General features: G+C 39.9%; 1 protein-coding gene across 24 annotated transcripts in view; it reads left to right on the top strand.

Annotated features, from left to right (window-relative positions):
- The window catches only part of ABLIM1 (actin binding LIM protein 1), a 206054-nt gene that overhangs the window by 98861 nt on the left and 82847 nt on the right, over positions 1-24346 (top strand). For all 24 annotated transcript variants that reach the window (XR_012587477.1, XR_012587481.1, XR_012587479.1 and 21 more), the window contains exons 2-4: positions 22-156; positions 15688-15871; positions 18443-18552. Coding sequence is in view for 18 of the 24 variants with exons in the window: in XM_074590665.1 (XP_074446766.1) it covers positions 22-156; positions 15688-15871; positions 18443-18552 (429 nt within the window). In the remaining 6 variants the exon portion in view is untranslated. The remainder of the gene's footprint in view (positions 1-21; positions 157-15687; positions 15872-18442; positions 18553-24346) is intronic.

Here is a 24346-nt window from a genome sequence, read left to right as displayed (position 1 = left end):
TCATATCTTTTTTCTTTACAGTGGCCCATCCTCAGGAGCCTCACCACCCCTCTGAAAAGCCGGTCATCCACTGCCATAAATGTGGGGAGCCATGTAAAGGTGAAGTACTCCGTGTTCAGGCCAGACACTTTCACATCAAATGCTTCACCTGCAAAGGTAATACCTTGATATTCGTCTGTTAGAAATGAGTCAATTTGTGCAAATGCACCTTGAACCAATGGTGAGAGGTCACTGCGATCTGCCAGTTACAGGATAGTCAAGTTGCTCAGTACCTGAAGGATTTGTGGGTGGGGAGGGTAAAGAATGGGTGTCGAATGGCTGAATCACACATGTACGAGCAGGAAGGTGATCAGCACCACACAGAATAAATTTAATATGCAAACATCTACAATTTAATTGAAAGATTATATGAGACATTTGATTTTGGGCAGGATAGATTTGCAACCACTAGAAGACTCAGAAGAGCATGTTCTGCTCTGAATACTTAAATGCTCGTTCTTTTTCTTTTCTTCTGTTCACTGAGTACAAGCTACAAAATAGATAATTGTACCTGAAAGAGATGAAAAAAAATGTTATCTTTCTATTAATATTATTTTCAGTTTTATTTGCTTCTCACAGTTCTATGTAGACAGTCAGTTTCACATATTTCCCGAATAGTGAATTAGGACATTAGACTCTGGCTGCTTTCCTGATTTATTTATTAGTTTTTCCTGTTTATTTGGGAAACAGTGGAACAACACTAAACATGCAAGATGAAGTGCTCTATGGAGAATCAAAAAAACATAGGAAGAGAAAGTATAGTCCTAGCAGCCACTCAGAAATCCAGCGTAAATAGCTGAGTTGATTTCAATTGTTGTACTGTATGTATTTCCTGTTATTTCCATTATGAGGTGAGCGTATGTTGAGATTGTATAGTGTGATGTGGTGAAAAGAGATTTAGCATAAGAATACTTAGGAAAATTCTGTCTTTTTATAGTTCTTGTTCTAAGTGCTTTTTCAAGAATTTGGATAAATCTGGATTGGTTGGTTGGGGTTTTTTTAGCTGTTGATAGCAACCACTACATTTTATTAGGGATAGTTATGAAAATTAAGCTCCTTTTAATTGACTTGATTGCTGAAAGTAAGTACCTACGTTAAAAAAAAAAAAAACCACAAAAAACCTCCTTGATGGATACTAAGATCCAAGAGAAGCATGCAGGGTGGTCGCTGAGGGCTGCGTCATCCTTACAGAAGGGAAAGGGGCAGGAGACAAGGGATATCTCTAGCAGCCATGCTGACACCATGACCCTTGGAAAAAGAAGCTGGAGCTTTTAAGTTGAGTGGCAAAAAAATTTTTCTTTACTTACTTTTCTTGTGATTGGATTTTGCCTGTGGGCCTCCCTGCCTCTCTAGGTCTCCACCTCTGTGGGACCTTATCCTCTGAGCTTCCCGCTGCTTCAGGCCACCCTGTGTGAGCCTCCCTCCCTTTCCGGCTCCCCCTCGCTTGATCTCCCATGCTTTTTGGGCTCCCTGACTCTCTGGGCCTTCCTTTCCATGGGCTGGGATTTTCTGGGGCTCCCTCTTTTATGGAGGCCTCCCCTTTTTTGGACCCTCATTTGTCTGGGGACTCCACGTGTGAGCGCCCACTGGCTCCGGGCTTCATTGACTCTCTTGTTTCAGCCTCTGAGGGCTTTGAGTCTCTGGGCCTCCCAGTTTTCTGGAGGGCAGCCAACCATTTTGGGCCACAACTCCCTACAAGCCTCCGTGATGTGAGCCTTCCACTGTTTTATTGGCTTCCCATGGTTTTAGTCATCTTACTCTTTTTGGGCTCTGCTTCCCCTCCCCCGTAGGCCGCACACACACACTCATGGGTCTTCCACGGTGAAAGTCTCTCCCCTCTCACTGGGTCTCCCCCTCTGTGGGCCGCCATTTTCTGTGCCTCTCCCTTTTGGCCTGGGACTCGTAATCTTAAGGACCTCCACTCTGTGAGTCTCTCCCACTCTCTGGCCCGGCTGCTCACTGGGCCTCCACTCTGAGCCTCGTCCTCAGGTGTAAGTAGCTCTATACTTTTACATCTGTATTTATATTTATTTGCCTAAAAGCTGTAAGGGAGCTGCATGGCAGGCAGCTGGCTTCCTGCAGAGCTTTGTCCGTGTCAGGAGAGGCCTCTGGCCGGCCCCGGTTCTGCGAAGGTTCTACGGCTTTGGCCCCCTCAGAGCGAGGACCTGAGGAGCTCTCAGCACCTTCTGCTCATGCCGCTGAGCCCTCTGCGACCACAACAAGGACTCGCTGTGTTTGTGTTTTTTTTTTTAAAGAGGGGTTTAATGAAGCATTAAATAATTGTAAAGTCACTCTGTGAAGTCATCACCTTTGAAGATGAGTGTTCTGAATCAGGAGGTAATCCTGACTCCCTCATACAGTTTCTGTTTAATGGACAACAATGCAGAGTTGGCTGAATTAAATAACTCTCTCACCACGGTATGTAGGATGAAAGGTGAAAATATGGAGAAATATATAGGCCAGGGTGAAACAAGGGAAGGGTTGCTCCTGTACAACCAGCGCCTGCCACATTCCGTCCTAGCATAGCATAGGACAGATACAGTGTCCTATGGGGCTTCAGGCTTGAGGTGAACATGGCAGAGCTGGTGGTGAACACAGAGAAAGGGGTAAATCAGAATAACTGAGTAACTAAAACAGAGTAGCAGAATCTTTACTTTGGAGTTTTTCACTTCCTCTAAACCTAAGTTGCCTTTTCTGAAAGTCCCTATCTAGCACGCATACTGCAGACTCAGACTTTGAAAAGTGCCTCAAGCCCAGTCCCTGAGTTGCACTTAGGTTTTTCCTGTTCTAAATGTGTGTGGATTAGTATAGTAGCGTGAATGCTATAACTCTGTGCTTCTGCTTCCTAAATAGATGAGATATAGCAGAAACTAGGGATATTTGGTTTTGTATCTTACTAAAGGTTTATTTAAAAAGTCACTTGAGTTATTTGCATGCTGAAAAATGAGTGGCTAGAATGTAAGAAATTCTGTGTTTGTTTTACCTGTGTTTTTTAGTTAAATACAGCTGGATAGCTCAAAAAATACTTAACTTTCTCCTGGATATTGATGGCTTTCATCTGTGTCAAACTGGAATGGTATCAGGCCATCATGGAAGGCAGAGAGGAGCACTATCTGCACTGTTCCTGAAACGCTTGGGCTAACACCTGTGCCTTTTTGATTACACTTGCTGCATTTCAAGCAGTGCTTGATGTCATATAATCCCTAAGCAGTTCAAAACCAGCAGAGTTGTCTGTTTTACTGTTTCTGCCCGTAGTGAGTTAGTGGTCTCAATTTACAGAATACACTGGATTAGGGTATTTCCAGCAGCAGGCCAGCTGAGACTCTGAGTCATGAAGGAGAACGGTAATTCAGGCCAGGTGGCAAACAGGGTGCCTAGGACATCCTGATAAAGCAAGGTGGCAGATGAAACTGGGCTCTGGAATTGTTCTCCTGCATGAGATTAATCTTTCTGGGTTTTGGGGGTCTAATTTCTTCTTTTGCTAGTTTCTTAGTTACTTACTCATATGCTGCTTGTGTGCTTTGACTGTTCTGTGGCAAGGCTGGGTTTACTAGGATACTTTTGTTTTTTAATTATTTTTCCCCTCCCCTAGGGCAGTATCTGAACTCATTGTGGCTTCTGTTCAAGGAGGTATTTCCAAGCTGATGACAGTTTAATATTCTGTAATATTATTGACTTCATGACTGCTTGCATAAAGACAACCAGAGAAAGGAGTGCTATAGAAATATCTCTCTCTGGTAGAAATGAAACTATAATTTTTATCATTAGCTTGTTAAGGGAACATTGACGTTGTGGAAGGTGACTGGTTGTATGTGTTTGCTTATTGTTTAGGAGAGAGGGGTGCCAGTGTGGCTTCTGCCTGTCTGTAGTATCTGCACATCCCAGTTTGAACTGAGAGGGCCCGTGCTGAATCTTAGAGACTTTTCTCTTGCTGTTCATTCAGTCTGTTCCTTATTAGTTGGGTTTGCCAATAAGCAAGTGTCATCTTTTTTGTGCTCATTTGTCCTTCACTGAGAGGAAGGAGAGGAGGGTGTGTGGGTGGTTGCTCCAAGTCCTGTTTTGAATCTTATACCTGAGCTGCAGTGCTTGTTTATTGTTGGTTTTTCATATTTAAGTGAATGCACTTTTTGTTTAAACCATATAGTTATTTACTTATATTGCATGTTGTCTGACCATATGGTTCATACAAGTGGGACACAGATGTTCAAGTAAGCACTTTTTTCCTCTTAATCTAATGGATTTTTAATTTGACATGACGGCGACTCTACACGAGGTGGAGTTAGACCCCCTCAGTCTATACAGGATGTTGTTAGCCAGAGGAAACAACTCCTGATACTGGGACCAGAATGTACCAGACAACCAAGCCACCTGTAGATGCAGCTTTTTCCTTTTTGTATACTAAAGTTTGGTCTTGAGACTTCAATTCATGTGTCTACAGCGTGAAAGACTCGAACAAGTGCATACCTGTCTGACTGCTGTCATACTTGCTGAAAATGTTTAAACTTTCACTGACAGGCTCGGTCTGATAGTCTAGTGAAGGTGTGGAAAAAATCCACTTCCTCATAAAGCTGTCACGCTGTTTGTATAGTAGCAGGGTTTCAGTGTGAACCTGTTCTTATTTTGCTCTGCATGGGATTCCTTTTTTTTTTTTTTGGTTGCCATCCATGCTCTCAACTTTGTATTTACATCAATAAGTGTATTTGATATGATCATAATGCTGCTTCCCTAGGTTATGTCAGAGACACATAAGCCCTCCGTGATTGCTTGGCATGCGTCAGTGGTGGTTGTTGCCCTGCAGGAACACGGTGACTTAAGCCTTCACGCTGCATCAGCCAGCTCAGGACATCCATATGTGTCACATAATGTGATCAGACAATTGTCTTCCCCTGTAGTTTGGTGCTGCGTCCATCTTTGGAATCCTTCTTAGAACAGGGTAACTGCTTCCTGACAAAGATGGCAAGTAAAACTTTCACCGATTGATGTGTTCCCATACTCCCATGATAAGGTGCAGCTAACTGTTTCTCCCTGCCTGTTGAGAACCAAGTGTATACAGCTGGTTTGTCCTTTCTGCCTGGCAAGGCTGGCTCATTCTATTTGTGGCTCCAGATAAAAGCTGATAAAAAAAACCAAAGAGCTGAAAACGGTGTGGCCTGTCCCCCAGAAGGTGAGCTCTGCCGGCCTCTCGATAGGCAAAGAATCTCAGGCAGGCAGCAGCTGACTCGGAGATGGAGTTAACAGGGGAATGATGGACAGGGGAGGGATAAGAGACGCTTAGGAGTGCAGCTCCAGGAGCACTATTCAGAGCAGTTGTCTTTGGCTGTTTTGTAACAAAGTCACTTAGCTTGCTAAGGAATTACACTGTTGTGCGTTACAAGTGCAAGATTAATTGGATTCTGCGTTATTTACGATTATGATAAATAAGTTTTAATTTCTATTTTACCAGGAGTACACTACTCTTACCACACCAACTTTTTCATGGTTACCAGGCAATGGAAGCAACAGGCTGAGAGGAGGGAAGGGTTAGGTGAGGAGTTTGGAGGGAGAACAGACTGAGCTGGAGCCCTCATTGTTTTACTTTTTGTCTTTAATAACCATTAACATTAACAAGAATGAATTAGAAGCTTATAAAGAAGTAAAAAGTTTCTATGTACATGAATAACTTTTCTGGAAAAACTAAGACTACTCACTGCAATGTCTTTTACATATGTAAATGTGGGTGGGGTCAGGCCCTAAATTATGATCTGCATGAGCAGAGATTTTAATATCTCAATTTAAATTGTGATCTGATACAAGTGATAATTTTCTATTATTGTCAGTTGATTACAGTTCATTTTACCCTATTGCATGTACTAGGAGAGGAAACTTTTGAGGTTAGCAAAATTGCTATAATAAGACTTTATTATTAAGCTTGTGATTCATCTTCTGGGTTAGAGGGAAATGCTGGTTTCAATACAGTGTATTGCATAACAGAACAAGCTTTAAGCTTTCATAGTAACAACCTACAAGTTTGCATAGCTTGATTTTGGTACATGTAGAGATAGGTTGCATTATCTTAACAAGGTGATGTATTTCAAATAGTAGACAGTGTTCCTGTTCTTCATGTTGAACATAAATTGGAAAACATAGTTAGCTTCCATATGGTAGCCTAAACTAAAAAAAAAAAAAAATAAACCTCATAAATAAGTAATCTTGCCATGAGAATATGGATGGCGTCCTAAAGTTTTCTAGTCCTCACTATGTGGCATAAATGTCTGTGATTTGATTCAGCTGTGCCAGGTGGAAATGTTTCACTGTGTATGAATGTTTTACATGCTATAACAACATCAGATATCAAAAGGCAATTACTAGCTAATAGTCTTGCTAATTATAAGGCAAAGCCAAGTCTTGGCACACAGGAAGCATTCCACACACCCAGAGTATCCCATGGAGAAGGAGCTCTTAGGTTCTGTTAAAACATTGGTATAAATTAGCATAAAACAGTTTCTTAATTGTGGAACAAATGTGCTAACTTTCCACTTTTGAGTTAAATGTCTTTGAAGCTTATTTAGGAAAGCCCACACCAATTTGTACTTCCAGAATCCTTTGTGGTATGTTTAAGTTCCAGGAATGGGTCTGTTTCTTTTATGTGATGACTTTTGCAAGGCTACATCATCTGTAGCTCAATGAGCTTGACAGGGAAGGGGGAGGGCTCCTAAGTTTAGATTTTGGGATGCTCTGTAATCTTTGACTTTGAACTGGATCTTCCTCCCTTGAAGGACTGGGAAGAAGTTAGGGTCATGTAAGCAGACACCGTATCAACAGGCTGGAATGTGTTTTAAATCATTAGTTCTTTGACCTTTGATCTGTCATCAGATTCCTTCAGTGGCGGCAGGAGGAGGCTGCAAACTGTCTGCTGGGAAGTTAGTGCTATTAATAGTTCAGTGTCAGTGGATGGAAAGTTTAAATATGAGGACATTTTTGCAGTAGATCTCCAGTGCACTGTTTTAAAGATTTCTGCATTTCCACAAATACTTCTGAAACAGAGACTGGTCTCTGGACATGGTAATGTATCTGGTGGGTAGAACGTGCTTCTTCCTGACCATTAGGAAGTTGTATGAGGTCCCCTGAAGCTCTGAATCACTGAACCAAAGAGCCGCCTTTACGTAAAAGCTCTCCAGGCTTGTAATTCTCTTTCAATACACCATGGTTCTGCTTGCCATCTTGTGAACTCCCTTTTTCAGCTTGGTTATTGAAACAGCCTTTAGCATTATCAAGTCTTTTGATTTTTTTGCAAGAGTGTTTGTATTTTCTTTTTCTAAACCTCGGCTTTCATTTAAAGAAGAGGGCATTTCTAGTCATTAAAATATAAAACATTGGAAAATATGAACCTGAAATGCTCTAACAGCAGAATACAAATAAAAAGGACAGAAAAAGGACAGAATATCCTGGTTTGGATAGTCAGGACTTCGGTGATCTGACTCAAGATCTTGAAGGATTACAACTCTGCATCCTTTATCGATGGCAGAAAGTTCCATGGAGGCAATCAGGAAGAGTAAGTTGAGATTTTAAGGGTGAAAATGAGCGAAATACTTGTTGCTGAAGAAATGAGTACACAAACCAAGTGAAAAAGGGGACATGCTGTTATCTGTGTGCACAGGGAGACCTTATGAGGCACAGTGAGAACATGTTTAGGAACAGCAAATCAGGTTTGAGCAATTTAGAAAATCCAGGGAGCAATGGCATTCTGCTGTTCCCAGGAAGCTATGGAGGTTAAAGTTTCTCCCATGACAGGAAATGGGATTCAGATGTGAATTCATGTGTTCAGGTAGCTTGATATGAAAGCAGCCTCAGTTGCAGCTGTGAGAGTAACTGCCCTTTCTATATTCTTATATCTTAGCTGCTGCGTCTTGAAGCCTGTTCTTTTTCTTGCAGTGATTCCTATTGGTATTTCACTTCAGGTGCAGGTAAGGGCCTGGGAAGTTTGCTGTAAGATACCTTGATTTCTTGCAAAACGACCCTAACCCTCCCATAAGCAGCAGGGAGAGCTCTGTCTCTACTTGTTTGCAATAGCAATGCCCTATTTAATTTGGGCCTTTTTTTCCAAATTATTTTTTCTATTTGCATATAAACCCCTGAATTGTTAATTTTTGCTTTAGATGTTGTCAGGAAAAAAAATCCCAAGCAGTTTCATCCCATTCTAAAGTGGATCCTTGTTTTACTCTTGGGGTTTTGATGCTCTTAATGGCAATTGGTTGACACTGATCTTAGTTTAGCTGGGCCTGAGGTCTCTTTCAGTGACCAAATATTTGACAGGAAATGAAATTAATTGCACTACTTGGCTGATATTGATGAATGCTGACAGATGCCACGTCAGATTTTAACAAGCTACTGGATCCCTTTGAAAGTAGAAGGTCAGCAGGATGCTTTGCAGGTGTATGAGTGTGGCAGAACATCCTTACGAGAATTTGGAAAGTTGCTTGGGTTTGTTGTCAATGTATCCTTCATTTGCCTGACTTGTTTCATAACTCTATGGATGAGGTAGATTTTGGTTTTGTTCTATTCTTAATCCTTAGTTTGCTTATTTATAATCTTTTTGGAGAGATCTCTCATCTAGATAGTTACATTTTAACTTTGACATTTTTCCACCGATTGCATTTTCTTCAGGGTTCATTTCCCACAGACCCGTTAATTACTTTGATCTCCACCTAGTGCTTAGTTTAATGTGAAAGGTGTTTTAAATGGTTGAATGATTCTTGACATTGTTTCCATCCTGGTGCACAAAACATTGATATTTCATTTCGGAAGCTGTCACATTGCTACATTATATATGGCTGTTGTTTGCTTGCTGTTGGGCTCAGGTACTAGCTATTGTCAGAGTGCTAGAAAGACTGAAATATATGCATGTCAGGTGCAGGCAGGACAGTCTTCCTGTGCAGTATTGTTTGTATCTCCAGTGTTAAGGAGAAAACCAAAGAAAGCTGACCTCGTAGGACTAAAGGCAGTGTCATGGTGTTGATTGGGAAGTTAGTAACTTAAAACTCAGCTCATTTGAAACTCAGTCATCACTAGTGGTTTCAGTTGAGTGAATGCTTGCATTAAATGCTTAGGAGTTTCACTTAGGTACCCCACTGAGAGTTACTTGTGTCATAATGACAGTGGCATGCATTAGTCATGCAGGCAGGACATTTGGAATGTTTTTCATTCGATAGGTGTTTCAAGGGAAGAGGAGAAGGGCCTGGCTGGAGATGAAAGGATGCTTCTCATGGGCATCCCAGAGCCATTTAGGGGAAGAGGGGAGAAATGCAGTCTCATCTTTTACTCAGGAGGTATTTTAGCTGCTAAACCTTTCTTCCAGCTGGTGACGAGATAAAAAAGCAGATCTTTGAGCTGCATGAGGATAGGGAGGGTCTACAGAGAGACTTGGATAGATTGGATTGATGGCCCAACATTAACGGTATGAGCTTCAACAAGGCCAAGTGCCAGGTCCTGCACTTGGGCCACAGCAACCCCATACATCTCTACAGGCTTGGAGTGGCTGGAGAGCTGCCTGGCAGAAAAGGACCTGGGGGTTCTAATTGACAAGCGGCTGAACATGAGCCAGCAGTGTGCCCAGCTGGCCAAGAAAGTCAATGGCATCCTGGCTTGTATTAGAAATAGTGTGACCAGCAGAAGTAGGGAGGTGATTGTCCCCCTGTACTCAACACTGGTGAGGCCACACCTTGAGTACTGTGTCCAGTTTTGGGCACCTCAATACAAGAGAGATATTGAGGTGCTGGAGCGAGTGCAGAGGAGGGCAACAAAGCTGGTGAAGGGCCTGGAGAATAAGTCTTATGAGGAGCGATTGAGGGAGCTGGGACTGTTTAGTTTGAGGAAGAGGAGGCTGAGGGGAGACCTCATCACTCTACAACTACTTGAAAGGACATTGTAGAGAGGTTGGTGGTGGTCTCTTCTCACAGGTAATTAGCGATAGCACATGAGGGAATGGCTTCAAGCTGCAACAGGGTAGGTTTAGAGCGTTCATTAGGAAAAAATTCTTCACAGAAAGAGTGGTCAGACACTGGAATAGGCTGCCCAGGGAGGTGGTGGAGTCACCATCCCTGAATGCGTTTAAGAGTCGTTTAGATGTGGTGTTGGGGGATATGGTGCAGGGGAGAACTCTGTAGAGTGGGGTTGATGGTTGGACTTGATGATCTATGATCCTGAATGATTCTATGATTACCTGTGTTTCTTCCATGTATATAAAGCTCTTTTGACTTCCCAGGGTTATTTCTAAAGCCAATCTGTTGAAAAGAGATTCCAGAACCACTGTGAATGCTGGACACAGTTCCAAATAGCTTGGATCAAAATGCGTCTCTCATCAGTGTATGGCAAAAAAAATCTCCAGTGACAGGAGTGTGACAAACAGTTTTCAGGATCACTGTTACAGCTTTTGCAAATAGCTGTATGCAATTTCTTAATGGTGCTTTGTAATCTTTCTGCAGTGGTAGCGCTGCAGCATGGCTTCTGCAATTTAGCCTTCTCATGTGGTCTTCTGATGATACTTTGATGTACGTTCATTCTTTAAATGACTTAAGGAACCAGAGGTTATGCCATCAAGAAAAGCGTTTTATTCTTCTTATCAACAAAGGCAGAGAAAGACTTACTTCATTTGAAATGTGGAAACTTTAAACTTTAATGAGAACACGAACCTTGCTTTCATCAATACAGGATTTGTTAAGCTCTCTCTCAGGCAAAAAAAAAAAAAGAAACAGATTTTTCCTTTATATTTGTTTAGATGTAGATGATAAACTGAAACATTGCCAAATTCCTTTCTTCCTTCAAACAAGAAATCCATTATGTCCTAAGAAATAAATGTTGTATGAATATTTCCCCACTTGAGAACAGCACCATTGTTCTACGAAGCTTAGAAATACAAGAAAGAAATAGAACCCCAACAGGAAATTGAATTTTCACCTTGTTTAATGCATGGTGACAAAGCGGATCATTAAATTTTTGTTAATGAATAGCATTCACTTATGCAAACTGCGAGCCCATGCTCATAGAGTCTGCCTGTGTGGCTTTGTTTCTTCAGTGTTGAAACAATTTTTACTTAGGGCCTGTTTTTTCAATTCTCACTGACAATAACCCTATGGAAATCCTACATAATGCTCAGTAGGATCAAATCCTACTTCTATGCACTTTGAAGAAATCTGATCTCTTCATTTTCCTCATATCCGTTAAACCTTGGAAGTGACTCAAGAATGATCTGAGTCCCTTGGAGATCACAGGCAATTGGATTGCTCTTGAGCAGCTGCCTTTTATTGTAATAGCCCAGGCTTGCATACGCACAGCCTGTGGCTTTGAGAGCTGACAGCAGCACTGACGATATCTCCAATCCTTTTGTGCTCCAAGGATGCAAAATAGTAGCTCCAGAGAGTAGTTCAAGAGAGAAAAAGCTTGTAGGTCTGTGATTTCCATATCATGTAAGGCAGGACTGTATTCCAGCTTATTCCACTCCCAAGAGAGGCAGGATGGTCTGTTTGGAATATGAAATCCTTTGATATACAGACTCAGAAAAAGGTTGAGCTCCTCCAGGAGCTCTTGAAGATAATGATTTTCTTTTTTTATTTAAAGAAAAATGCTGATTTATTTTTGTCTATGCTTGTGGTACCTCAGAGAATAGAAATGCTTCCCAGTGTCTCCTGTTTGAGAAGGGAGGTTTTGGTCATGTAAAATGGAATTTCTTCCTTCATATCGAGCAGGAAGAGTTCTGGGGAAATGTTATTCTCCTGTAGAAGTATTTCCATGTGATGGATGTTTACAGAATACTTCTCTCCTTTTGCCATCTCAAGCATGATTTGTGCATTGCGAGTGGCTCCACTATTAATTCTTTCCATCAGCATGGGAAAAAATAAAAGAACATAATTTGATGTTTCCTATTAGCTGTCGTCACTTTGGTATTCATTTTTCTTCGATGACGTGATATTTGTATCACAGCAATTACCTAGATCACACTATTGGGATTTATTGTACGTACGTAGTGATCACAGCGGGTGTCTCTTTGTTGCCTCTGTTTGTGGCATGAACGATGCTGGGCAGATGGTCTTTCTTTTTAATAAAAACAATCACGATTCATCATCGTTCCTGTGGTATTTCTACAGTGGTCATAAATATGTGTGCTAAGGCAGTATGTTTAAGCTTGAGGGGATTTGTTGTCGGAACCATGACTTCTGCACAGTTGCAAAAAGGAAAAAAAAAGCAAGCTGTTTAAATCCCTTCCTTGTTTGCACACCACATTGTACACCAAGTGTGGATACAGTCATGTTCATCCTTTATGATTTGATCTCTGACTCAAAGTGAAAGCAGCCTGCTGGAACAGCATTTTTCCAACCATGGATGTTAATAGTCTGAGTGACCCTTGTTTTGCCCACGTAGCTTAAAGCTGTGATTAGGGATGGGAACACATGTGCTAAATTGTCTGCAAAAATCCGTTGTAATGTGGGGTTGCCAGGACTTGTCTTTAATTCTTGCAGATTGGTGTGTGCTTCCTGCTGTGAGTATGCCAAAGATGATGGATCTGCTGGTGGTTCACATCATAAGCAGTTCTGCTTGTGCCTGAATTCATGACTTGCCAGTATGAGAGAATTTAACTTATTCTGAGTTATTGACAAAAAGAATGAGAGATTGGGTGGAAAGGAGACTTTGTAAAGAAAAGGGCAATGGAGGGAGCTTCTTTTTAATAACAGTAATTGCTGTCTTTAAAAGACTTGCCAAATAATTTTATGCCCCATTTTCATCGCAAGGCTTGAATCCCTGTGGCCATGCAAAAGGGATAGACCTTAATAATTGTGAATGCTTTCATGCAAAGTTTGTGGTGTTTTTTTGCAAGCAATGATCTGCCACAGACATCTATATGATACATTGACACATTGAAGCTGGATTTTCAGAAGAAGCTGGAACAGAGGTTGCATTGAAAGTTACTTTTGATCATCCTATCTTATTAGACCCATTCCTAGGCAGGTAAGGAGAGCCGTCATGACTAAATGAGTTTTTCAAAAGGTGACTCATCGGTAGAACTGGGGACCATGTTAAAAAGCCAGAGAGTTCATATATGCAGCTTCTGAGGCAGATCCAGCAGCATGCTCAGTGCCTTCAGCATGAAGGTGAAATATGTAGAGACTTGGACATTAAAGCTGCAAGCTGAATGACAAACTAAAGGAGGTTAGGAAGAAATTCTCACACAGACACATGAGTACTCCATAGCTCCTTATGAAATTTAGCAGCTCTGAAGCATATAGTATTGACCGCTTCATGAGAATACTCCAGATCATACAGCGTAACCACAGGATCTAACAGTCTGAATACTGACGTAATCCCTAGCACCTTTTTGGCATTAAATTAGAATTCTCAATTACTCCATGATCTAATTGTAAGGATCCACCAAAGGTAACTTAGGGAAGCAAACCTATTGTAAGTAGGCTTAGGTTTTGCCTCTGGAGCTCCAGTGCAAAATGCCTAGATGGTCCCCAACTCAGGAAGAGTCTGAGGTGAAGTGGTGATGAGGTGTAGAGGTCACAATATGTTCTGCCTAATGGTTAAACAGTATTGTACCATTAGTTTGAAAATAATATTTTAAACAAAATGGCGATTGGTAGAAGAAAACGGAAGAATGAAAGAGGGTTTTTTTCTGTAGGTGTACCTGAAAACCATCTTAGAGCATTTTGCAGCACTATAATAGAGCCTTAACAATAGTTCTCTGTAATTCTCCTCAGTCACTGGTAATTGAGTTTTGGCTGCTTGTGGATTTAATGCCACCATGAAATGTAATTTGTTTGCACATGAAATATTAACGTTGTTCTATGCAGAAATGTGAAACCGGAAAAATTCTAGCACTGACACTGCTTCAATTCTAAGTTGTGTTTTACTGTATTCTGTTTATTGTTATTCTATTAATTATTGTTACGGTAACACTCATTAGACTTCTGAGACTTGGCAACAGGCAAACACAGAATTTGCAATCACTGCCCCAAACACCTTGCGATTTCAATTTTCAAGGCAGGTAGCTAATAGGATAGTAGCGCATTGCAACAGGGCAGAGAATGAATGTTGTGCATGACATCGTGCTTGGAATTTGTGGCAGAGAGATGAGTTGAACCCAGCTCCCCTGATAATCTTCCTGTAATTCATATTTTAATTTTTCAAGGACTCAGTAACTGCAGGGACCTAGAACGCTGCTTCTTTATTTTCCCTTAATAATCAGAATTTCTGATATTCGATATTTCTGATACTTGATCTGAATGTACTTGAATGTTTTGAAGAGGGATGAGATGGAATTGCTTGCAGAGTAACAGTTAAGCTAGTATCCTAGACCACTGTAGTTTCTCTTACTGAATTACACAGATACAGCAATATACAGAGGAGCAGTAGGAGTGGCTAAAACCACAGTGCCTGGGAGCTGTCATATATATATATATATGTATTTGTTTAAGAATTTAACTAGCAGCTCCTATTTATGCTTTCTTACTGAGGTGAATAAAGAGAACTTTTAAAAGCTTGCATGAAGCAAGTAGTATTTTTGGTGCTAGATAGGTGAACATTAGATAGGTTCAAGTCCTTTATTCACACGGAGATAAAGCAGAAGTGTTAAATTCAATCTCCCATGGCTGTTCTGGGATGGATTGCTTGCTTTCTCCTGTGTTGACCAAAAATGTCAATGTAGCACTATGAATATTTTTTTAAAACAAAACAGGCACCTGGTTGTGTTGTATTTTGGTTTGGGTGAATAAGCATTTAACAGTGAAAAACTGTTTATCTTAATCCATGAAGTACAGGGAGTATAGTATGTGAAAGACTAACAGAAGACCAATGCAGATTAGGCACTCAAAGGTAATAGTAGTTTTTGGGATATTAATTTGTTCAGAATACAGGGGGGGAATACGCTATATTCAATATACTGTTGTATAGTTTGGCTGCATATATCAAGAAGTATGTATAGTGGAGATGTGGCTAGATTTTTAATGCTTTATTGTCTCTTCACTGCAGCTTATTCCCAGTATTTATGTCTAAATCAATACTGTAAAATCCAACTGAACATTTCGAAGATCATACTTTTTAGAGCAAATGAAAAATATTAATGCAGCAGTGGTGAAGCTCAGTGTTATCTGGGGACTGGAGGAGTTAATCTAAAACACACAACATTTCTAAAATAGTCATTGTTTCAAAAAGACACAGCACCTGGAAAGCTTCTTAAAATAAAGCACGTGGTTTCAGGAAAAATGTATGCTAGTGTATAACATAGTAAAATCTGTTCTATTTATGGAATCATATATTTTCTTCTGCTCACCTCCAGTTCCAGAAGTGAAAGAGAGATTGCATTGCTACAAATAATTCTGATAACATGATTACTAGAAGATTGGAGGTAACTGAGGTCTTGGCCAGGACCAAGCACATGGAAGTTATGATTATGTAGATTCCTCCAAGGAGAGTCTTTACTACAAGCTCTCTTGTAGCCAGAGAATACCAGCCATCTGTTGGGATGTCAAGGCATATAGTGATAGGAGGAGAAAGTAAAACTCTGATAGAAGGGAGCAAGACCACCAGGGTCATCTCATTTGTTGGCAGCATAGACTATTGCTGACATCCTTAGTAGGTATATTTTTCCAATCTGTATGTGTGGTTTTTATCTTTCAGTGTGTGGCTGTGACTTGGCACAAGGAGGATTTTTCATTAAGAACGGGGAATATCTTTGCACCTTGGATTACCAGCGTATGTATGGTACCCGCTGCAACGGCTGTGGGGAGTTCGTGGAAGGCGAAGTAGTGACAGCTCTGGGAAAAACTTACCATCCAAGCTGCTTTGCCTGTACTGTTTGCAAGTAAGTCATCCCTTTCAACTAACGTGACATTAACCTAGCACAAGGAAAACAGGGGAGAAAGTATCACCATGAGACACAAAGCTCAAGAGGTATTTCTCTTTAGGAAGCCTTTGGTTTAAAAAGATCTGCTCCAAGTCTGACTTTGATGGTCTTCAAAGTACCACTCATTTATTTGGGGGATGCAGCTTCTCTGTTACCTATAGTTTCCTGTTCTCAGAAACTTACTGTCACATATGAAAGAACTAAATATCAGGCTTACATGTTCAGATGACGGACACGGGTTAGGTGAGCTCAGGTGATCAGCTCATCTTGATAGGAGAAACGAGGTAAAACAAAATTCTGGATGCTACAATAGAGAAGTCATTTGGACTACAAGAACAGTTAAACAATTGAAAACATACTACCAACTCACTTTCACATCATGTGGCTTTGAAACAACTGTGATCCCCGTCTTCTTCCCAAATACCATTTCTTGTCCCCAGTAAGAGAACCAGGGAATAAAAGGAAGATAGCTAAGGCTATGTAGATGGGACAAAAGGTGACATTTTTAACTTTTATTTTTGTTTAAACTCTCACTATTAATTCAGAATTTAGGAGACTACTGGGCCTATGTTCTTCATGATCTCATAGCAATTCTATACTTGAAAATCTCAGCTGAGTTTTACAGCCTGAACTGAGCCCAAAGCCTCTATGCATAGTGTTCTCTATGAGCTGGCTTTAGGCACTGAGGCTATGCTAGAATTTAGGCTGTCTTAGCATGTACCTTGTTTGCTATCAGTATAATATTTTGGATACACTAGGGGAATAAAGCTACTGTAGGTTTTTATAGTAGTGGCACATTTTTATAGTACTAAAAATAATCTAGACATAAAGTGAAATTTAAGTGATATGGTGTCATCATGATTCTACAAAAAGCCAACTGTGTTATGTGTATACTTACTATTTACTAAGCTGGAATGAAAATGACCATCAGGCTGTTCATTTCTGCTGTTCTCAGCCCTGCAAGTAAAACAGAACTTTTCTTAAATAAGTTTCAGTGTAATGCCTGAGGGACACATAAGAAGCATCAGATAGAGATGTAAGTAGATTTCATAGAGAGGGAGGACCCAAAAAATGGCCTGCTCCTTTGTAGTCTTGGAGGGAAATAGGGGAGTGCAGTTCTCCAGAAGTCAGAATCTAACACAGTTGAATGGTCTAAAACTTAATGCAGGAGGATGACGTGAACAAGAAAGGCAAGAATCTACGTTCTGAGATAGTACTTTGTTGGACATCCCATCATATGATGTGTATGGGTATTAGTGGGTAGACTTGCCAGGTGCTACCCTAATCTTTCATAGCTATCTCTGATGAGTACTTTGTCCTATAGCCTGGTACATTTTTTCAAGACCTTTTCCTTTGGAAGTATTTTGATTGTTTTTCCATTTGATTTTAAATAATGTGTGAATTTACTGCGTGTCAGTAATCACATGATGTGTATGTTTCAGATTTATTTCCCAAGGACAGTGTGAAAGTAGATGATGTAGTATGAAACATGACATCACTGTTCTGTATATAAACTTACATCAATCATTTTATGTTGAACGAACAGATGAGTCATTGGAATAGATTCATGAAATACAGTATTGCTGATGATTTATTTATGGCTGACTTAGGAATGGCAGTAGAAGAGAAAGTAGAACAATGCCTTAAGCATTTTGTTTTGTGGGAACAAGCAGATGTTCATCTGTTAAGCACACTTTTTGAGTGAGGTGTGGTGTAGGGGGGTCTGGACTTAGCAGCTAAATCTACTTACTAAAGATTCGGAGTTATTAACATTCTCATTTTAATGACGTGCTCATACAAAATTTTGTTCATGCTCTGTTTTATACACCAAATAAGAGCTAACAGCGATGTCAGCTTCTGCCTAACACACATTCTTAACATTTTGTTAACATTTTTGCAAATAATCTTAAACTTCCATAGCGCATTCAGCCTTTACCTTTCTCCTAACATCATCTGCACAGGTGGAGCAATTACAGTGGTGGTTCTGTAATGTAGATACCTATTTTAAAGCTCTAGGAGAATGAATGTGGATAACATTTCATTTTTTTGCAAACTGCTACATCCACTGTAGTATAGTCATATATTTCATTGCTGAATACAGATGAAATTAGTGTATTTATGAGAGACTAGCTCCATATTCCTTCACTAGCCTCAAGCCCAATTCTGATTCTTCCTTTGAGTTCTCTTGTGTACCGTTTGCTACCCACAGCATCACGCTGAGACCATCATAAATGTAGCTGTTGTGTCTAAGGAGATTTCACTGCCGTCTATTCTTTAGATAAAGTATGTTTGATTGCTTTTTTAAACCAAAATATAAGGCAAGTCTAACCTCTGCTCTGCTTGCATCCATGGATTGGATTTCTTCCAGTGCCTGGCTTTGCCAAGGCCACATTGCAGAAACTATTTGGCCTGAGTTTCTGTAAAATATTGCTTGCACTGGGGGAAGGCAGCAAAATCAAGGCACAGGGAACAGAGGAAAATTTCTGGCATAACCTTTGCTAAGATACATTTTTCTCTTTAACTCTCCAGGCGTCCATTTCCACCAGGCGATCGAGTTACCTTTAATGGAAGGGACTGTCTCTGTCAGATGTGTGCTCAGCCAATGTCCTCCAGTCCGAAAGAATTGTCTGCCTCAAGCAGTAAGTATGCCATCTTCTTTCTGAAGCCTCTCACTTTCCCAGGCTGATAGTCATTTAGTTGAAACTAATTTAACACAAACTTTTGGGTTTGTTGTTTTCTTTTCCTCACCTTTAGAAATGCAAACTATCTCTGGGAACCATGTTTTTTCTTTCTTTTTTTTTTTCGTCATTGAAAGCGTGTGGTACTACAGGTGGGAAGAGACACTTACACATTTCAATATAAAAACCTGACTTTTCCCCCATGACTGCATTTTTTAAAGGGCTGGTTTTTCCTTTTATAGACACTTGAAAAGTAGTTAACTGATGAAACCTAAGGTTTCAGAGTTGATAGATTCCCTTTTTTTCATGTATAATTGCATAGATTTAAGTATTCAAAAGAGGACAAAGTCAGAGGAAATTAAATTTCTTCTACTGTTTAACACTTTAATTTAATTAAATTCTCCTTCAAAAGGAGTACCACCAGGATTATGCTTCCAGTAGACTGATACTACAATGATACTGTGATTAGAACCCCAAGAAACTACTATAAAAAAGAGAGAAAGCAACTTAAGGGGAAAGGGAGAGAATGAAGAAGGTTTGGGAAGAAATTAAATTGGTTTGCTGTTGGGTTTTAATGCTTTTAGAAGATAATTTATAAATTAATGATATTAATCTCTGCCTCTGGTTGTTAATTTTCTTAATCTTTGGGGTTTTCTGATTTTTTTTCTCCAACTGGTGGATTGTACTCAGTGCTCTAGTCTGTAATGACTTATCCAGTATAGTTTTATAATTCAAAATGGTTACAGATTTCCTTGTGACACTAGGTAGTTTTCCACCAATGTTGGTTTCCATCAGGGCGACACTGTATTTTGTACTGGCTTTGAGATCCTAGGATTATAAAGCGCAATAGCGTTTGTGCCCAGCGGATGAGTCGAGTAAATCTCAGGTTTTCTGATTTGCCTGAGAATATGTAATCAGACACTTAGCAAAATAAAAAATGAGAGACTTTTTTTTATCATGCCTTTCTGTCTGTTAAGTGATACTTTTCCACTATAACTCTAGATTTGGAGATGAAAATGCACAGGCCTAATCAGTTAAGGAAGAATTTACGAACCTGAAAAAAGGCTTACAAAGACTTAAAAACCAACACAGGAATGTATGAGCTACTTCAGGCACTCAGAGAATCCTTCTTAGACAAAGGAATTGTGTGGAAATTGTATTTGAATTACTGGTATTTGGGAGGCATAATTGGCAAGGAACTGCGAGGCACAGGGACCTTGGACAGTACTGACATTCTTTTTCTGAGCATGTCACGGCACTGGCTCCCAAACGACTGGTCTTTAATGACAGAAGTATCTGGGTCTCACTACATCTGGTTCTCAAAAAGTGGCTGACTTCTCCAACAACGTGACTGGCCACTTCCTGGATACGTGACTCCAGGTGTCAAAATCTCCCCTAGCAACTGATAGGCTAAAGTTGTCTAATAGTGAGCAAGCAAAAGAGCTGAAGAGTTGCTTCCTGATAGCCAAAGTCTCTGCTTGAATTGCTGCTTGGGTTCCACACTGAAGTCATGGGTAGCAGGGATTATAAAACAATCTTCCCTGCTACTTGCAGTGAGATTTATTTTTTCTTTTAAATCAGAATTGGGTCCTGCTGGTCAAACTGCCTTACCAGTACACAGCAAGAGAGCTCCTGCTCGTAACAGTTTAGAGTGCACTACTTCAAAATCTGCAAATACCTGCCACTGTGCATCTTGCTCTTCTATGGACAAAGACTTGTAGAAAAATATAGTTTCCGGTCACTTTAGAGCAAACTTTCCAAAACAGATAAACAGAAGTGAGACCAGAATGCATTTCAAAGTTCAGAAAAACTCAATTAAAAGAATACTAATGAATCGTCCTCTGTCTTCAAAGACATGCCAGCTGCTGCTTTAGCTTTGTGCAAAAGTTGACTTAGATACGCTGGCACTGAAGAGTAAATTTTAATTAGTGTAAGCTGTTCCAGATTGCTTCCACGTCTCTCCTGCTGGCTGAATCAGACACATCATTTCTTTTCTACCACTTCGCCCTTTTTTGAAGGGATTTTTTTTTTTTTTAATACAAGTTCTTTTAGAAAAGAATCTCATTCGTGCTATGCATCTATTTTATATCCTATATTGCCATCAGTTTCCTCTGATTACTTCCAAGTAGATTACTAGAGGAGGCTTTCCTTAAAGTAAGTTGGAAGTGAGAAAATTCAATAGACTGGAAGTATATCAGGTTTGATTGGTTTATATAATGTAAAAGGAAGCCTTCTACCCACTAGAATGTCTGCATTAATGTTGACATGCCATTTTCTTATTTCCGTTGCTTCACATAAATTAAAGGCTTATTGACAGCTTTTCTTGTATGACTTCAAGAAACACCAAATGCCTCTGCATACAGGAGTTAACATCTTGAATAACACTGTTTTATATTACACACCAATGAAACTCAGAAGGAAGAATACTGAATAATTAATTTTCCTTTTTTTTTTAATATTAGTTGGATCCATGGTACTTCTTTACCTTATTTATATTAATAATATATTTATTTCACTGCACATTTATTACCTGGAATAATTACAGCTATTTTCCTGAAGAACCATTTCGGTGACTTTTTTTTTAATTTTAATTTTCTAAGACAGTATACAGATGCTATAGAGTAATCATAATTCATAATTTAGTCAACCCTATTCTTCAGACGCTCCTAGATGTACACAGTGCACTAGCTTTGGGGTATTCATTTATTCATCAGGAAATCTAATACCAAATACCTGTAAATAGCTTTGCAGACAAATGAAATCAGTGGTGTTCGTTTTTGTTATTGTTTTATTTCGTATGACAGCTTGATAAATGAGATGTGATCTGTAAAGCAAAGTGACTGTGACAGATGTAGAGCAGCACAGAAGCAGGGGACAGCTAGATAACACTGACTTAAAATGTGGTGTTGATGGCTTGAATAGGTCAGGGTTTTCAAGGTTCTGCCAAAGACAGGAAGTTATTTTTTTGGGGGCCTGATAAAGGAGTAGTATTAGGTAATGTATCTTGGGAATTACTATTTATGTTTTAAACAGTGTCCAGGGTTTTTTATACAATGTCATGATTGCCTGGTTTGTACTATCTTAAGCTCTTTCCACTTTCTGTTGTCTTCTAACTACATGCATACACACCTGTGTTTGTTACGGTCCATATTGTCTTTCCAGAGAAGCGGTTGTGCAGGCATCTATTATTTCTAAATTTTAGGCAAGACTGCAACTTGTATGCTTGGCTATTTGGCGATGAGTGCCCTGCTTCCCCCACCCCTCACCCCCCACCTCCTTTTAATTAAGATCTCCTGTATTGTGTCTCTGTTCCGTATATGACAGCCTCATTTCACTGTCCCTCAGCATTTTGTATCACATATTTAGTGGACTGTTTTTGAAGGCCACCTTTAAAAACCTGCAAATTATATGTATTTTTTCCTAATTTCATGCTGTAATTTAGAGTGAAGAAGAGTCAAACCCAAAGTCATAAAGCCATAAAAATTAGAAAATTTCTGGGTTTTAACTTGTGTAAGGAGAAATTCAAGAACCTCAAGTCCGCCTAAATCCTTGCTCTTCATCCATGTTAGTGTTAGGTACCTTTGAAAGACTAGTGTGAGTTTTATAATACGTCTTTCCAGCCCCCAGCATCTCAAAATATTTTATTCCCCTGACGACCAAATGAGTAGTGACTGAGGGTACACACTCTGGGTTTCTATTAGTATTACTGTGTGAAGCAGAGGCAAGTAGATTGGCCACATTCACAGGCTTACCCTCTTTGATACTTCTCCATTTGGGCATTTTATCAGTGAATTCTCACCAAGGTAGCTGGTAAGTGAACCTATGCAGATATTTGAACCTAAAAATCCCTGGTTTAGTCAGATCTTCATTTTAAAAAATACAACACCGGCTTGCATTTCTTCTTGAACACACAAGAGGTGTTGTGGAAAGTACAGCTGAGAGCAGAGCGACCATAGAGAGATCCCCCACACTCGGGGTAGGAACATGAGGTGGTGCCAGCAGTCTGTGCTGGTGGAGCTCGAAGCGGCAGTCTTCTGGCTCAGGGATCGTCTTTGAAATTCTGAAGACTCTATGTCTCTTTGCACAGTTAATACATTTCCCTCTTCCTCAGAGATTTTTCCCTTAGGCATTCCACTTCACTATTTCCGTGGTAAAGCGCTTCAGTAATAAGAATGTTATTTCTCCACCTGACATTGAGCCCTTTCTCTGTTGGTTCCTTGTCTGGGTGCTGGTAAGGAAGTTTTTGTTATTTCTGATTACCTTTTTGCTGAAAGGTTGGATCATTTTAGTGATGTGCATGAACTAATTAAGAAATTGCATTTAAAATAGAAAGTGGGCTTTCTAGATGGATAGGAAAAAACTCCCTATCTGAAAGAAACGGAATCGTTACAATCACCTAGCAAGAATTTTCATTTGAAAAATTTGTCTTCTTTTAAAATAGTGGTGTTTCACAGTTTCCTTTTTTTCAGTGAAATAGATACTTGTGTCCTATATATGCCGAGATATCCGAAGATGATGCTATTTGGAAAGAAGCACAGGGAAGATATGTCGACTCCCCTTTCTTTGTTAACAGTCTCTCCTGTGAGTTAGGAGCATTATAGTACAGCCAAGATGCGGACTAGAGTTTTCAAAATGGCCAGTGTTACATGTGCATAAATAATCTTTGGTGCAGCTGTTCCCCGACCAGCCAGTGTCCACGTGGAGATTTCACAATACTGTTTTGTATGTTTGACCTTGTCTGGTTTGCACATTATGTTCTGGTTCAAAGAATGTAAGTTCTCTGGGACAAACGCTTTCATGCCTATCAGTACAGAGTCTAGCAGAGTTGGATCCTGGCTCACAACTGGGGATCTTAGCTCTATTGTGATATAAATAATAAGCTTAATGCTAAATGAACTTGTGGGAGAAAGATATCTTTGTTAATTGTTCAATAGCCTTATCTCTTCAAATAAGATGCAGTCAGTAAAGCTCCCAGTAAATATCTGAAACTTCCAACAAGGTTTCTGGTAATGCTGAAATAGAGCAGAGCCAACATACATACCTTACCTGTTGAAGAAGCGGTGGGCAGGAAAAAATGGGAATCATCTTTTGCCTCACTGCCCAGAAAGTAGGGAGAAAGTGAGATTGTTTGGCAACAATGAAGCACCAGAATGGAGATGATGTAAATCTACTTTGCCGTCCTCCTTTAAAGAATCTCTAATTCTTAATGCTTAATGATATTCAGGATAACCGTCCTTTCATTAGATAAAGATATAGGTGGTTGTTGCCGGTATTCAGAAGTAATGTCTGAGCTGATTTACAGGCATCACAGACCTCTCCACTAGAAATGAGCTGAGTGGATAAAATGGATGCAAAATTCCTTTTAATCACAGTTCTTGCGAGAAGTCTGCAGCTAGGATTTGTAACTGTTTAGCCACATTTGACTCAGTTTTCATTATTTTGTTCTTTATCATTTTATTTTTTTTTTCCTGAGCTGTCTGAAAACTCCTTCAAGTCCATAGGGAAGACTTAAAAAGTGAAGGGGAAGAGTTTGCTGGCTGTTTGTAAGCAAGCTATCTGCAGTGAATTTTGGCTTTAAATGGTATTAAGCAACATCCAACACATGATTTTGAGCTCATTCTTAGGAAATAACCTACAATTTCACACTGTATGTCAAAGCTTCATAGTATATGCGTATTGTACAAATACTTGGCAAAGATGTGGATAGACTTAGTGAGTAAGACACTGAGCCCAGTTTTGCCTTAGGGGATGCACG

Source organism: Larus michahellis, chromosome 6 (genome assembly GCF_964199755.1).
Source record: "Larus michahellis chromosome 6, bLarMic1.1, whole genome shotgun sequence".
In the NCBI taxonomy this organism is placed as follows: Eukaryota; Metazoa; Chordata; class Aves; order Charadriiformes; family Laridae; genus Larus; species Larus michahellis.
The sequence above is the reverse complement of the archived record's forward strand: the minus strand, read 5'-3'. Positions and strand labels throughout refer to the sequence as shown.